A 17,442-nucleotide genomic window follows, 5' to 3' on the forward strand; every position below is an offset into this window, starting at 1 on the left:
TATCTGAATTTTCTCCTTGCCCAAGAAGATTCCTCCACTGCATGTATCCCAACACCCCTACCTGTGCGTTGTGGCAGCTCTTGGGAAGGGAAAAGGAGAGGAAGCCACCATCAAGATCCTGTCACTACCAGCCCGAGCAGACAGTCCCACCTTTGTGCTCCAGATGACAAACAGTCCCTGGGTCTCCACAGTGATCTCACTAGATGGCCTGGATGAACCTGTCACTCTGAAGAGTCAGTCTTGGTTTGCTAATGACTGATCTTTTCTCTGGGGTCTGGGCAGGAAGGGGGATTCAGCTTCAAACTTGATTGCCCTGACATGTGACCCTGGTCCTAGGGGAGAGGAGGACCAAGAGGAGTGTAGTGGGAGAGATGACCAACCAAGACACGTGAGAGAGAGACGGAGACCAGAACATCAGCTCTGGTCTCAGGCCCTTTGGGAATTGAAGACCAGTGCGGAAGAGGGGACTTAGGAGTGGAGTATCCCTAAAGGCCTGGGGGAAACTCAGGGCACTGGAATGCTGCATTTTATAAAATTACTTAGGTGCTGTCCAAATGGTGAGAATAAATAAAAGGAGTCTTTGAGGTTTTTCAAATTTCCTAAGAATCAGAAATATAAGTAAACATACCAAAATGCACATGATCCAAAAAGCCATATTCTTCTTTTTGTTCTACGGCCCAAATTTAGTTTGAATGTGTCAGGCTGTGTTGGCTGGCTTCTAAGGGTCCCTACTCCAGGTTCCTTCTCTGTATCTGCTTGCTTAGAGTAAGTTATATGCAGAAAACGTTTACTTTTTGGTGGGGGACGGGAAGAAATGGGATGGGGAGGCCTTTTCTCAGAGGAACTTGAGACCAGGTAAGGAGGTCCCACAAAGCAACCTACCCCTCCCTGGGTGACTCACACTAGTGGGGTTCTTTAGGATAGAAGTGGTACCACAAGCCTGGAGGTGGCGCAGAAGTCAGGCTCATATAGGAGAGTGAATCTTCCTTTGGGAAGGTGGAGGGAGGTCAGCACTCTGTCTGATAAAACGTAAACGATCCTACGACTCTTTACTACTGGCTTCTCTTGTTACTTGACCTCAGGAAACAGGAAGAAATGAAATCTGATGGTAATTTCCTGTCACACCTAGGAAAGCAGAATCTCCCTCCTTCCCAGTGTCCCCAAGAAGAATACGTGCAGGATGTGAGACAGTCAAAGGCCTGCAATGAATACAAGTAAACACCTGCTCACTCAGTATTAGAATTCCCCTCGCTTCTAAGGGTGCACTGGCTCAGAACAAGCTGATGGGATCCATAGCACTGGGCCTGGTAGTGGTACCAGAATTTTAGGGAACGCTAAGAAGGAAGGCTTTCCTGCTGGAGTGAACCCAAGCCCGAGCGATGGCTCCCACCTCAGAGCATCTTGCTAGCAGACTTCTCTTGGGACAGCAGCAATAGCAGAGGAAGGCCAGGGATGCACCAGGGTCAAGGTCTCACTCCCACAGCCACCCTTCTGTGTGAGAAACTCCGATGCAGGGAGAAGACAGCCTTGTTCTTGACGTTCTGCTCAGATTTCTGATCTCCTGCACTGCAGGGCCTCCAGCCCAGAGACTGACCTCCTGGCACCTCTGGGGTGTTGTAGAGACACCAAGTCTGAGTCTCTGAGACACTGGTGTGAGCTGACAAGGCCTGATGAGTTCTCTGGCTACTGTAATCTTCAGCAAGTGCTTGGAGCCTTGGCCTTGGACAAAAACCCTACCTGCTGCTTATGTTATTGTTCATGGGCTAGACATCAGAAGAGAAAAAGGACACAGGTCTGTCATCAGCTCCACTAGGGCCATGGTTTCTTCTTGACTAATTCTTGACTAGCTGATTTACCCAAGAGTGACCTATGAGCCCAGTAACCAGAGGTGTCCCAGAACCTGTTTTGTTACACCAATGAGGTACAGAAATGGATATAGTTGGGCCGTAGTTTCAGATGGTGCTGGGCCCCTTGGATGCAGGAAACTGCTCAGTCATATGAAACTATTCTAAAAACCAGTCACTGAACCTATTCCAAGTCGGATGGTGAAATGTTTTCTGACAACGAGCAATCAAAGATACCGGCCGAGTTACCCCTTCTATCTATCCGGATCATTTCTAAAGATGACAAATGTTTCAAGAATCAAACTCCTTTTCAAACTTCCAGATCTGCTGCAGACAACTGAGATCATCTCTCAGTTCAGAAAGAACAAAAGTATCTAGACACATTAAACTATGGAGATGTTTTACATACGCCGGGAGGGAGACTGCAGAGATGGAGAATGGTACTCCCACTCTCATCCAACAGGGAACAGTCATTCTATCCTGTAAACCACATCACACATGTCAGGGGGGCCTGTGTACAGATATATCCCCGGTCCTCGATCCCAGACCCCACCACCCAGGGGGGAGCCCCTGGAGGCGGACTATCTAGATCAGCTCAGTTCAGTCCAAAAGTGGTGGGAGGAGGGGGCGCCGCTCGGACTCCAAGAGTTTCAAGTTTTATGAGGCTGAAGAACCCCAGGACAGTTGCTAAGAATCAGGAAGACCCTAAGAGCAGGACTTGGGGGACCAAGCAGCTTGGAAGCTCCCCTTCATGACTTGGAGTACCCTAGGCAGGGGGGATATGCAGCTTCTAGAACCCACTGCCTCCAGGAAGGGTAGTAAAAGGGAAAAAGAAAGAAAAAGAAGAAAACCACAGTATTCAAATATATGTCAGTCAGGTTAGACAAGGAGTCATTTGGATCAACTGAGCCACAAACTGACCCACTTTGTACTGAACACATTCCAGGGAAGACAGATGTGGGGAGGTCCCTCAGCACGTGTGCACAGCGGCAAAGAGGCGCAGGGCAAGGGATGGAGCATGGTCTACGTGGACAGTTTTAGGCACGTGATTTATAATACTTTGTGGAGTCTAACAGGTTAATAAAATATATATTATATAAATATATCTTCTACTGTACACGCCACCCTCTTGTGCAGCCACTGGATTCCATGCCCCAAACTCAAGTCCAGGTGCACCAGGTTGAACTGTGATGCCTGCACTCCTCCCTTTTTATACTCCAAGCCTGTCATCTCTACACTGGAGGGACGAGGGATGGTCAGGAATATTGCTTCCATAAAGCTCAGATTCAGGAAAGACTGATGAATCATCAAAGCACATTGAGCCAATGCCTACTGTAGTGGGTGTATGCAGCAAACGGACAGAAAGAAAAAACGGAGAAACGCCTCCATCTTTTAATGTAGTAATTTTCCACACCCTCTCCATGTAGAGGCCTAAAGGAGCTTGTCTGGGAAGGTGGCCTTGAACCTGCAGAAAGGTCAGGTTGGACTGCCAGTCACACCCTGAGACCAGGCTAAGTCTTTATAAGCCATTGTCTCACCTGGGAAGTAAAGCAAAGTCAATCAATCCCCCACTCCTCCTTCCTGCCCTGAGCCCCGGCCCCCAGTCACGGCCTCCCGGTGAAGCGGAGGGCTTCTGGAGGAACTGCCACCCCAGCAGGATCAATCCGAACGCGGCTTGAGTCCTGCACTGCCCTGGAGGAGGAAGGTCACTGGGGCACTCTGCCTTGGGCCTCAGGGCCCAGCCTCTCCATGCAGATCAGTGGACTGACCAGCTGCAAAAACTTCTGACCCCTCTCCAACCCACCTGCCCTCGGCCGAGGGAAGCTCATGCTCTACTCCACTGAGGTGAGGAGACCACACAAATACCCACGGCTGTGGGGTCCTGACCAGCAGTGGCTCTACTAGGGTAGGAACTGAAAGGCATCACTGTTTCAGCAGAAGAAAACAAGACCCAAAGCGGGCTGGTTAGTCGTTTCCCACTACTCGGTGAAGTCCATGGCCCTGACATGGGCCAAAGGTGCTGTTGAGAAGTAAGCAAGACATCCCAGTTATAGCATATTGGGTGGTGTGTTTCCTCTCTAAAGTCCTGCCTTCATTTTACACTGTCACACAGAAGAAATAACCCCATTGCTCAAATCAAGCCTGGAGGAGATGTGTTACTATATACATTTTTTTCTTTAAAAATTTCTTTTTTTTTTTTTTTTTTGGTGTTTTTAAAAAAAAAAATCATTTGAGTTGCAGGTCAGGTGACTTGGTTCTGGAAGTACTGGTAGTTCCATCGGTATGAGAGACTTGTCTATGGGCAGGTAAACCCGAGTTTGCCAACAAAGGCAATACCCAAAGCGGCCAGCTGCTGCACAAATGGTCGAGGAGGAGGATACCATGGACATGGGTGAAGTCTGAGACGGGACAATGCGGTGGATACCTGCTGCTGCTCTAACATGGGTGTTGGTGTCACCTCGCAGAAGGACGAGGTGAGTGGGTACGCTATACAGGAGGGCTGTACAAACTGGGCACTGGACAGGTAGTTCCTCTGGTGCTCAAGGTGGCTCTACCTGTCCTTGAGCTCTCGTGTCACTCGTTTGGTGATACGTCCACACATCAGGCCAATCAGGAACAGTATGCAGATGCTCCCACTGATCACAGAGAGAATGTAGTTCTTTGAAGGGGATGTCATCACTTGCATGGCGAGGTCAGAGAAGCCATCCGCTGGGGCCACCTGGAAAACACACAGGGGCATCACCCTCGGAGAGAAGTGGGCTGGGACAATGCTTGCTCTAACTTGCCCCCCTGGACTGCTACTGTAACTTAGGTCATTTCTTTTGGGGAGAGAGGAGGGCAACGGGCAAGAAAATCAAACACCGAGCTACAACTGTTTTTCCCAATCATACAATTCATCACAGTGATCACTGCCGCCCACGTAGTAACAGCTCTCACACTGAGGACCTGATGGTGTGCCGGCAAAGGGCTCAGCATGTTTCAATCGTTCAGTCCTCACATTAGTCCTGGGATGTACATTTTACTACTCCCACATTACAGATGAAGACCCGGAGGCCCAAGGGGTGGGAAGTGGTCAAGTGACTTGCACAAGGTCACAGGTTCTTACATATTTTGATTTATTTTCTTCATGTTGCTGTCTTTTTAAAAACAAAGAGAAAAGCTGAGATTCTGTCAGTTGCTAATTCTCTGTCGTGACTTGTTTTCACTCACCATCATATCATCAGCATCCCCCCCCACCAAAAACAACTTGCAAACATGACTTATGCTGACTGAATATACTTAATCACTCCCCTAATCGTGGACACTCAGAGTCTAACCAGTTTTCATCCTCAGTTTTCCTCAGTGCTTTCTCCAGTGGACCTCTATGGTAGGCTACTATAGCAGAATCAGGACCAAAAGGCTCCCCAGGTGCACATGGACCTGTTCTGTTGAGTCTCAACTTAGCCTGGGTGCTGAAAAGGGTCCAGCCCAGAGAGGTCTGGGCTGCTTCTATGCTCATCCATGTACTCAGAACAGAGCAAGGAGGCTCCAGATTAATCTGATTTAAGCACCAACATCTGCCAACAAAAAACTAGCAGTGGAGTCACTGTGAAGCAACGCTTGGCGGCTCAAAGGCGGAAACCAGTGACGAAAGAAGGGGCTAATTAATGTCTCTGCTGTGCTATCTGGAGATGATGGCTCCAGGCTCACAGAGCCCAGGCGTCTTATGGTGCACTGGGAGATTTTTTCAAATAAACCTGCTGCCAGTCTCACAACAAGGACAAGGAGGCCAGTGAAGTATCTCAAAGAGACCTGGGAAACTGAGAGAGGAGACGCCACATCAGGTGATTCTTGTGGTCATTACCTTTGCTGCGTAACTCCACATTTCAATCCGGTCATTGAGGCGTTTTTTGCACTCAGGTTGTAACCGCACCCGCTTATCCTCCAGGGCCTCCATAAGGCAGGACATTTCTGTGCAATGGAAAGGGATAAGAAGCGTCTGAAGCTGTACAGAACAGAAATTTCGGTAAGGACGGGGAGAAGGGTACCTAACCACCAGAGAATTCAGATCTGGAGGCTATACAAAGTTAAATCCCTTCAAGGACACTTAACCCAAGATCTACCATGGAGAAGAATATTTAAGGTTGGCTGTCCAGAGTCTCTCTTAAAACCTCTCTCATTTTATTCATTGGACACACATGGCTCAGAAACCACCATATACCTGCCCAGGTTCCACCTCACACAGAACCTGTCTGCTGAGCCCACTGTGGCCACCGGGGAAGCTGATGAAGCTGTTCAAGGTTGGACAGGGCAGGGAAGAGGGCCATGATGATAGCTTAACTTTTGTCTCCCTGATAAATAACTCAACTTCCTCTTGTCATCAAATCTTTACCTCGGGTCATGGCTCTATCAGTTCAAACCTGCAGCAGGATTACTCCTAAACTCACTTTGCCACAAAGGCATCAACCAGGCCCCCAGTGGATGCTGTCTATGGTTGAGCTGCAGCTACAGAACAGAGTAGCTGGAACTGATGTCTCAGAGGGAGTTTTTGCTCCTCCCAAGATAGTTCAGACAGGGTCAGAGTGAACACCGTGACTTACGACGCCCTCGGCCGGGGGTGATGGCTGCACAGTGGTGTTTAATGTCCAGGGCACAAGCTGTATGAAGAACTGGGTCCACAAAGATGTCTGCTTTGCTTTCCTTCAGCATGTTTAACACTTCCTAAGAAGGGAAGATCATAGAGAGAGCTTTTATAGAGGAAATACATCAGATCTGTTGTCTGTAAATACTTTACATACAAACAAAAAAGTCAAGGAGGGACGATTAAGCCAACAGAGGCTACTCTGAGATAGGTGGCAACGTGGTGATGATGCAATGCAAAGAACACAGACGGTTAGCATCCAATTTAATTCAGTAAATACAATTTGGGGACCTAGTGTATGCAGAGCTGTTTGCTAATAAGCAAAGCGAGGCAAGTTTAAGATCAGAATTGGGTTTTGGGCACTTTGGTATGCTATATTATTAAATACTAAGTGTTAGTGTATATACTGATTTAATGCAGTTATTTTGTTACTTTATATGTCTGAAAATGTGAAAATTGAAAATCAGAGTAATAAGCTACATTAAAATTCCCAAACAGAAAGGTGCATTTGCAAAATGTTTCATTTTACTTCCATTATCCTCAAAAGGAAAGAAAGAACTGACAGAGCACAACTTCTACTGCAAGAATAATTCTTATTTGAGTTTAAAGATGTTCTGAACAACAGGAATATAAACATGATAGAACTGAAATCAACTCTGCAGACTCTCCATTTATACATGATGAAATTATAGCAGGTAAAGACAGTCAAAAATTGCTTTCTTAAGTAAAAATTACTTTGTGCTTCACAGACTGTAAAACAATAAAACAAACAAACAAAAACAAAAAAAACCCTGAAATGTTGTTCAAAAAGTCCTCCTTGAAGTTAAATGGGATAATTTGATGAAAAAGTATTCAAAGGAAAATATCTGGATTTAGCCTTTAGCCAACTTCTGCCACTCCTCAGACCATGTGGAATTAGAAACATTTTTAGCAGGTGAAAATATCTGCCCACAGTATTCACGGTGACTCAGTAATATCACGGAAACACTTTTCCAAAAAGAGATTAAGTTTTTTAAAAAAGATCAAATACATTATTTCACTTTCAATTTTGTAAGATAATGCATGCTTAGCTATCTTTTTTTTTAAATTAATTAATTAATTTTTGGCTGCGTTGGGTCTTCGTTGCTGCACGTGGGCTTTCTCTAGTTGTGGTGAGTGGGGGCTACTCTTTGTTGCGGTGTGTGGGCTTCTCATTGTGGTGGCTTCTCTCGTTGCAGAGCATGGGCTCTAGGCGCGTGGGCTTCAGTAGTTGTGGCACACAGGCTCAGCAGTTGTGGCTTGTGGGCTCTAGAGGGCAGGCTCAGTAGTTGTGGCTCACAGGCTCTAGAGCGCAGGCTCAGTAGTTGTGGCACACAGGCTTAGTTGCTCCACAGCATGTGGGATCTTCCCAGACCAGGGCTCGAACCTGTGTCCCCTGCACTGGCATGATTCTTAACCACTGCATCACCAGAGAAGTCCAGCTATCATATTTTGATAAATTTGTTTTTATGTGATGTTTCTAAAATGAACTGAATTTGTAGTTTCACTGACTTTTACAAATGCAGTACGCTTACTGATATATTGGAATTGACATTTTACTTTGGCATAGCACTTAAACAATAACCTTAAACAATGGTCTAGTCATGGGGATGAGACATATTCTCGAGTAATTAGTACATGTGAAAGACTATTTAAGTTACAGACAATTAATGGTCAAAAGGCAAATTAGTTTGGTAAGAGGGAACAAGATAGAATTCTGGGAAGGAAGGTTTAGATTTGATCAGTAAGATGTACAGACTATAGCTTTAAGAGGAAGAAGAGCAGAGAAAAGCAAGTGAGAGAAAATGGTGACTGATGGTAGTTACCTTTTTACACATTTCTGTTTTGATTTTGAGCAGGTTAACTTTGAGGCACTCCTCTACTTGACCTGTCTGCTCCTGGGCTGCTGCTTCTTCGGCACATAGACTGGCAATCTGTTCAGGACACACACAAAAAACAAGGGAACCCCTACTCTCACGAGACACCTTGGTCTCTGAAGCATGTCGATTGGAATTCCTCCCACACATGTGCCCGGGGCTCTTCTCAAACGGATTCCTGGTGGATTTCACTCCCCGCCCTCCCATATGGGATGCCAGGCTCTGTTCTCCTTCACAAGGACTGGCACAGAATTGAAAAACAGTCAATACATGTATCTTCATGCTGTCAACCCCAAGACCTGAGTCAGACTGTCCCAGGGCTGGTCACAAAGAAGGCTACTCTCTGATTCCTCAAGAGGAAGGTCATACAGCCAAGTAAAATCCTAAAAGCAAATGCTTGACATTGACAGAGGTTCAGAGTCAACCCAGCTACACAACTTGGAAACACACACACACACACACACACACACACACACACAGGGGTCCTGACACATAGCCTGCAGCACAGTTAAAAATTTAACCTTCTTTGGACAGCTTTGTGAGTAAGCTTTTTTGAAATATCTTTAGCTATGTTCCCATAAAATGGACATATGTTGAATAAGGTTCACTACATGACCTTTTCTAGCTAGAAAGTCAAGTAATATCCAAGAACTGGCACTTCGTTAGAGGCATTACAGGAGCACTTTTATCCTTCTGGCAAGTGTTGGGAGTATTCTGCGTTGAACATCAGAATAAGGAGAGGGAAGAACAAACTAGATGTAGACAGATATAATAAAAAAAAAAAACGCTGTTCAATAGAGAAATATGGAATCAAAACTGAATAGTGATAGGACTAAGGACAAACCAAATTCAGTGTTACACAGAACCAGGAACTCAGACAGTGGAGAGCCTAGAAGAGCCCTGGATTCAGGGCTGAAGGGAAACAGAGTAAAGAACTTTTCTCCAGTAAAAACTTCTCTGACCAGCTCTGTTCACAACCAGTTTTGTCCCCAAATCCTACCTCATCCGAGCAGTGTAGCTGGAGCTGAGGATCGAGTCGGTAATCTAGAGCAGACTCCTGGATAATAATCCGGATCTGGTCTTCACAGTCTGAAGAGAGGCGCTACATGTGACAAGGGAGAGTATGTCAGCCTATTAGAACACGTCAGCTTTTTATCTGGGCCCTGGCTTGGGGAAGGTGTGCAAAAAGGTCTTGGGGAAAGTAGCAGCAAGCTACGGACCTCCAAAGAAAAAACTGCCAGGACTAGTGGAGGTTCCATAAGTACACCTCTGTGGAAAGCCCAGGGCAGTTTACCTGGTCAGCATATCTCAACTTGAGGCAAGAGATGACTTGACCTTCTAACTCCGAATCATCCTTGGCCTTAGTCAGGATACCATGACAGAATTTAGGAATGTCAGCTTTACAGGCTTTCCTTAGCACAGGGTTTAAGCGGTAATCTAGAGCAGAAAGTAATAAGCACATGATAAAACACTCCACCAGGATTCACAAATGTTTTGAGATCCACTTACCCAAAGGGGGCATATTATGTCAACGACCACTAATAAACCACTGATTTGTTTATTCGGTAAATGTTTACTGAGCTCTCACTACACTGTTTTATTTTATTTTATTTTTGGCCATGTCCTGCGGCTTGTGGGATTGAACCCGGGCCATGGCAGTGAAAGCCCAGAATCCTAACTAGGCCACCAGGGAACTCCCCCAACACACTGTTTTAAATCAACAATATACTGTGGTGGAAGAGCAGACGTGGAGACCCCCAGGAAATGTACTCCGCAGCAGCTCTGCAGGATCTATTGAGGCCAACGTTCTAAGCAGTCCTCACAAAAAGCTAGCAGACATCAGCAACCTTCCCTATGATACATATTTTTGAAAATTCTGAGAACAGAATATCCAACTCAACTTGACCACTAAGTTACAAGGCCTTGCAACTCAGAGCTTAAATTTCTCTGTTCTAAAACAGATTACCCATATATTCTCCTGCCACATGCGTGAAGTTTTACTAAATTTCTAGACTTTTCAATGAATTTTAGCCCTAATTCGTTTTGTACACCCTTCAAAGGCAAGTTTCCTATGTTTTCAGCCTCCTCTTTCCCATGACTTTCATTCTGTTCTTCTAGAAGCCCTTCAAGGAAGAAGTACGTCACTTTGCTCATCACATCCAGGCTCTTTCCTTAACATTCAGGAGCAACAAAGCACCTTTAGTTTAATTAGGCAAGTACATGCCCACTCAATTCCTTTCAAGCCATACCCAGCAGGACCAGGAAAGCCACGCCAAAATGTTACCAGTGTTCTGGGTGATCTGGCGCTTGGTTATCATCTGTTTGCATTTGGGATCCATCAATTCACTGTTCTTATTTTGCTTCAAGCATTGCAACATCGTTTTGGAATCCGCTTCTGGACAGAATCTCTGCAAAGAAACAAAGTTTTATAGAAGTAGTTACCCAAATATGGCAATTAACACCATATTTATCACTCTTACATCTTTTGGGGAGCTTATGACAGAACCTAAAGGCATCACTTGGGACGAGAAATGGTAAGCCTGAATAATCACCCAGCCTCAAGTTCCCCTTCATCTATTCTCTACTATATTTCTCACATTTCTTTCTACTACCTGTTTCCTATTTTGGATAGGATGCATTCCCTACTTACACGGCTATGCTACATTATACGGCCTCTCATAAGCTTACATACTGTTTATGCATGAACGTAACATTGTACCAGGTGACCATGTAGCCCTCAAGCCACATCTACCCAATCCCAATGGGAAATTTAGGAATTACCCAGCAACCAGTGTGAATAGGGATGTGGGGGAAGGACCTATCTGGTTCACCCCTTTAACCAGAGGGGCTATAATCCTACCAAATCCTGCGGAGCCAGCCCCTGTACACTTGTTAGTGTCCTTGAAGTCAGAGATTCATTTTGGACTAGTGATAAACTCCATCTCTATCTGCTAGTCCACAGTCTATTAATTATAGTCCACTGTTATCTTAATATGGGGACATGGATTGCTGACTGACTTTTATAGAAGTCATCAAAATCTTACAAACCTCCCTCAAATCAGAGCCTGACATTTCCACTTTTACAGAGGACTCAACTCTTCCAGACCCAGCTAAAGAGACTTCTAACTTTCACAGTTCTCTTTGGAGTTTATTGATAGGGTGAGGAGTATCATTTTATTTTAAAGGGAAGCTGAAATAAGGGGTTAGCACTTTAAGTTTAATCTCTTTGTACGTGTGGACAAATAAAGGAACTGACATCCAGGTTCTCCAGTCAGCCCTGCTGCAGGGGGCATTTATTGGAGAAGTAAATGAAGCAAAACAACCTGTAGAACAAAAAAAGCCTTTGATGGTGATAGATGGATGATCAGGACATTTGATGGTGGCTTCCTCAGTATACCTACCACCAACCGTGCTCAAAACCAATCACATATTTAAAGGACATCCATTTACTTCTTCCTGAGGTCAAAGTGAGGTTAGCTACCTTAGCTTAGTGGTTCTGAAACTTGAGCTTCATTGGAACCCCCGGGGGCTTGTGAAAACAGAGGGCGCCACTCCCGGAGCTTGACTCAGAGACCGGGGTGGGGCCTGAGACTTTGTAAGTTCCGAGGTGGTGCTGACGCTGCAGGTCTAGGGACCAGACTTCGAGAACCACAGCCGTAGCTGTATAAAACAGGTTGACATCGAGAGATTATATGAATTTTCTCTGAAATCTAAAGAAGTCTGTGTTTTTGTTACGTTGACTTACGCTGTGCTCAACCCTTGGTTTTGGGCCCCTTACCTTTATCATCTGCTTGCAGACTCTCATGAGTGTGTAGTCTAGTTCTGGGTCCATCATCTCTGTCTCCTGCAGCTTAAAGACTTTCTGGTGGCAACGGGTGCTCAGCTGCTTCTTGTTTTCTTTCAGACATTCAATGATCTAGGGCGTAACAGTTACGGGCAAGTTAAGAGGTGTTTCAGGTATTGATAATCCATGTTCTCTGACTGAAGCGTTAAGTTCTTAGTACGTTCCTCACTTTTCTATACAGGTACCTTTCATTTCTAATTCCTAGGTAATAGGAATCAGGATTTCCTCACAAAGGAGAATTATATTTATAGATTTACAACCCCAGGGCTAATAGCAAACCAAATGTATAAAAATTATGGATAAAGAGCAGGTTGTACTGGAGTCTAAGGGGAAGGAAACCCTCTCAAGATTCCTGGTTTCTTCTTCCTTCCAGGGCTATTCCTTGTCAAGATCCCTTTTGGAGCATACATCAGGCTCTCTGCCTTTCCCTGGAGCAATAACCCTGACTCGACAGCAAGCACAAGCCAGGAAGTTCAGTTCAACTCACCATTTACCACATGAGAACAGAGCATTAGATGCCAGCTATGAATGAGACTCAATCCTTACCTTTGAAGACTATACAGTCTCACAGGGCAAAGTTATATAAACAAACAACTACAATAAAAAAGATGAGTGACTTAACATAAAAGAATAAAGTGCCATGGGATAGATTTTAAGAGAGTGAATTAGGTGCATCCTAAAACCTCCCCTTCCCTACAACAAACTTTTAGCTACTATAAAAAAAAGATAAAGAAAGAAAGCAGATGGGAAGCTGCAGTAGCTAGGGCTGTAGCATGTAGTCATGAGACTTCTATGAAATCCTCAAGGCACAACCAAGAATCACCAAATATAGTTGACCCTTCAATGACAAGGGTTTGAACTACGCAGGTCCACTTATATGAGAATTTTTTTCAATAGTAAACACTACAGTACTACATGATCTGTGACTGGTTGAATCTGTGGATGTGGAACTTAGATAGGGAGGGCCCAACATATATGGAGGGCTGACACTATACACAGGTTTTTAACTATGTGGACGTGCAGCACTCCTAACCCCATGCTGTTCAAGGGTCAACTGCAGGTAAGGGACACTGATACTGTAAGAAAGATGATAAACAAAATAAATCAAGGCCTCAGAACTGAGGGGGAAAGGCAACAGAGCAATCAAACGTGTATCGAATATCTTCAGAACAACAGAGAAGAAAACAGTAAATAAGAATCAAGAACAGGTAGTTATGAGAAGAACCAATTAGAGATGTTACAAATGAAAAATAAGTGAAGGGGACAAGACGGTGGAGTAGTAGGACCTGAGCTCACCTCCACTCGCAAAAACACCAAAATCACAACTAACTGCTGAACAACCATCAAAAAAGACTGGAACCTACCAAAAAAGACAGGCCACAGTGAGATGGTAGGAGGGGCGCATTAATGATACAATCAAATCCTATACCCACTGGGTGGGCGACCCACAAACTGGAAAATAAGTATATCGCAGAGGTTCTCCCATAGGAGTGAGAGTTCTGAGCCCCACCTCAGGCTCCCCAGACTGGGGGGTCTGGCATCAGGAGGAGGAGCACGCAGAGCATTTGGCTTTGAAGGCCAGCAGGGCTTGATTCCAGGAACGCCACGGGACTGGGGGAAACAGAAACTCCACTCTTGGAGGGCTCACACAAGGTCTTGTGTGTACTAGGACCCAGGGGGAAAAGCAGTGACTTCATTGCTGGACTTGGAGGGTCTCCTAGAGAGGCAGGGGGTAGCTGTGGCTCACTGCAGGGACAAGGACATTGGTGGCAGAGGTACTGAGGAGTACTCATTGGCGTGAGCTGTCCCGGAGGCCACCATTTTGACACCAAGACATGGCCCCCACCCAACAGCCCTTAGGCTCCAGTGCTGGGACACCTCAGGCCAAACAACCAATGGGGCAGGAACACAGCCCCACCCATCAACAGACAGGCTGCTTAAAGTCTTCCTGAGCCCACAGCCGCCTCTAAACACACCCCACTGACACAGCCCTGCTCACCAGGAAACCTGCACAAGCCTCTTAGACCAGCCTCACCCACCAGGAGGCAGAAGCCAGAAGCAAGAGGAACTACAATCCTGAAGCCAGTGGGACCACAAACACAGAAAGTCTGACAAAATGAGATGGCAGAGGAATATGTTCCAGACGAAGGAAAAAAGATAAGACCCCAGAAAAACAACTAAGTAACGTGGAGCTAGGCAATCTACCTGAAAAGAACATTCAGAGTAATGATAGTAAAGATGATCCAAGATCTTGGAAAAACAATGGAGTTACAGACTGAGGAGATACAAGAAATGTTTAACAAAGAGCTAGAAGATATAAAGAAGAAACAAGCAGAGACGAACAATACAATAACTGGAATGAAAATACACCAGAAGGAATCAATAGCAGAATAAACAAGGCAGAAGAACGGATAAGTGAGCTGGAAGACAGAATGGTGGAAATCACTGCTGCAGAACAGAATTAAAAAAATAAAAAAGAATGAAAAGAAGTGAGGAGAGTTTAAGAGACCTCTGGGACAATGTTAAACGTAACAACATTTGCATTATAGGGGTCCCAGAAGGAGAAGAGAGAAAGGGCCTGAGAAAATATTTGAAGAGATGATAGCTGAAAACTTCCCTAACATGGGAAAGGAAACAGTCACCCAAGTCCAAGAAATGCAGAGAATTCCAGGCAGGATAAACCCAAGGAGGAACACACTGAGACACATATTAATCAAACTGACAAAAATTAAAGACAAGCAGGAAATATTAAAAGCAAGAAGGGAAAAGCAACAAATAACATACAAGGGAATTCCCATAAGGTTATCAGCTGATTTTTCAGCAGAAACTCTGCAGGCCAGAAGAGACTGGCTTGATATATTTAAAGTGATGAAAAGGAAAAACATACAACCAAGAATACTCTACCCAACAAGGCTCTCGTTCAGATTTGATGGAGAAATCAAAAGCTTTCCGGATAAGCAAAAGTTAAGAGAATTCACCACCAAACCAGTTTTACAACAAATGCTAAAGGAACTTCTCTAGACAGAAAAGAAAAGGCCACAACTAGAAACAAGGAAAATATGAATGGGAAAGCTCACCAGGAAAGGCAAACATACAGTAAAGGTAGGAAATCATCCACAAATATGGTATCAAAACCAGCAGTCGTGAGAAGAGGAGAGTACAAATGCAGGATATTGGAAATGCATTGGAAATTAAGAGACCAGCAACTTAAAACAATCTTGTGTATATATACAGACTGCTATATCAAAACCTCATGGTAACCACAAACCAAAAATCTACAATAGATACACACACAAAGAAGAAAAAGGAATCCAAACACAACACTAAAGACAGTCATCGAATCACGAGAAGAGAACAAAAGAGGAAGGGAAGCAAAAAGACCTACAAAAACTAATCCAAAACAATTAACAAAATGGCAATAAGAACATACATATAGGTAATTACCTTAAATGTAAATGGATTAAATGCTCCAACCAAAGGACACAGACTGGCTGAATGGATACAAAAACAAGACCCATATATATATGCCATCTATAAGAGGCCCACTTCAGATCTAGGGACACAAACAGACTGAAAGTGAGGGTATGGAAAAAGGTACTCCATGCAAATGGAAATCAAAAGAAAGCTGGAGTAGCAATAATCATATGAGACAAAATAGACTTTAAAGACTATTACAAGAGACAAAGAAGGACACTACGTGATGATCAAGGGGTCACTACAAGAAGATATAACAATTGTAAATATATATGCACCCAACATAGGAGTACCTCAATCTATAAGGCAAATGCTAACAGCCTTAAAAGAACAAATCATCAGTAACACAGTAATAGTGGGGGACTTTAACACTGCACTTAACGTCAATGGACAGACAGAAAATCAATAAGGAAACATAGGCCTTAAATGACACATTAGACCAGATGGACTTAACTTTTATTTATAGAGCATTCCATCCAAAAGGAGCAGAATGCACATTCTTTTCAAGTGCGCATGGAACATTCTTCAGGATAGACCACATACTGGGCCATAAAGCAAGCCTCAGTAAATTTAAGAAAACTGAAATCATATCAAGCATCTTTTCTGACCACAACACTGTGAGATTAGAAATCAACTACAAGATAAAACAGCATCAGAAAATATAAAGTACATAGGGATAAATCTGACAAAAGATGTAGAAAAACTGTACACCAGGAACTAAAAATCATTGCAGATATAAACCAATAAGAAAACCTAAATAAATGATAATATGAGGGGAAAAACACCTTATCTATAGAGAAAGAGATTTTAGTAGATTGAATTTTGGTTCCCCAAAAGATATGTATAAGTCCTAAACCCATAGTTGTGAATGTGAATATTTGGGACAAAAATTCTTTGCAAAAGTAATTAAGTGAGGAATCTCAAAATGAGATCATCCTGAGTTATCTGGATGGGCCCTAAATCTAATGTAAATGTCTTTATAAGTTTATAAGAATAAGAAAATGTACATAATACACAAAGGAGAGACACAGAGGAGAAGGTCATGAGAAGATGGAGGCAGAGACTGGAATCACGCAACCCCAAGTCAAGGACTGGAACCACCAGAAGATGGAAAAAGGAAGGAAGCATTCCGCCCTAGAGCCTTAGGAAAGAAAGCAGTCTTGCCAACACCTTGATTTCAGACTTCAGGCCTCCAGAACTGTGAAATAATAAATTTGTTTTAAGGCACCCAGTTTGTGGTAATTTGGCAGCTCTATGAAACTCATATACAGATGCAAGAATTACAGTGGACCTCTCATCAGAAACTATGCAGAAAACAGTGTGAAGTGAAATATTTAAAGTATTGAAAGAAAAAAAAATCCAGCAACCCAGAATTCTATATCCAGCAACCTAGAATTCTATATCCAGCAAAACTGTTCAAAAATGAAGAGAAGAGGGGCTTCCCTGGTGGCGCAGTGGTTGAGAGTCTGCCTGCTGATGCAGGGGACATGGGTTCGTGCCCTGGTCCGGGAAGATCCCACATGCCACGGAGCGGCTAGGCCCGTGAGCCATGGCCGCCGAGCCTGCGCGTCCGGAGCCTGTGCTCTGCAACGGGAGAGGCCACAACAGTGAGAGGCCTGCGTACGGCAAAAAAAAAAAAAAAATGAAGAGAAGATAGACTTTCTCACACAAACAAAAACAGGGAATTCATTGCCCATACATGCACTTTGTAAAAAAAATGTTAAAAAAGTTCTTTGGGCAGACGGGAAAATATATAGGTCAAAA

At 44.2% G+C, this 17,442-nt stretch overlaps 1 protein-coding gene across 4 annotated transcripts in view; it reads right to left on the reverse strand.

Moving 5' to 3' along the window:
- Positions 1-4,000: 4,000 nt before the first annotated feature.
- Positions 4,001-17,442, reverse strand: part of GLG1 (golgi glycoprotein 1) — a 148,144-nt gene continuing 134,702 nt past the window's right edge. For 3 of the 4 annotated variants that reach the window (XM_089902423.1, XM_089902424.1, XM_022583202.3), the window contains 8 exons: positions 12,139-12,276; positions 10,645-10,768; positions 9,655-9,797; positions 9,361-9,462; positions 8,310-8,417; positions 6,425-6,545; positions 5,689-5,795; positions 4,001-4,563 (listed from right to left, as the gene is read on the reverse strand). In XM_089902423.1, the coding sequence (XP_089758549.1) occupies positions 4,396-4,563; positions 5,689-5,795; positions 6,425-6,545; positions 8,310-8,417; positions 9,361-9,462; positions 9,655-9,797; positions 10,645-10,768; positions 12,139-12,276 (1,011 nt within the window). In that variant the 3' untranslated portion in view covers positions 4,001-4,395. The other variant, XM_089902425.1, reaches the window with a different exon arrangement.

Source organism: Delphinapterus leucas, chromosome 20 (genome assembly GCF_059928025.1).
Source record: "Delphinapterus leucas isolate spDelLeu-1000000601 "Yukka" chromosome 20, BTC_Dleu_Yukka2, whole genome shotgun sequence".
Classification (NCBI taxonomy): Eukaryota; Metazoa; Chordata; class Mammalia; order Artiodactyla; family Monodontidae; genus Delphinapterus; species Delphinapterus leucas.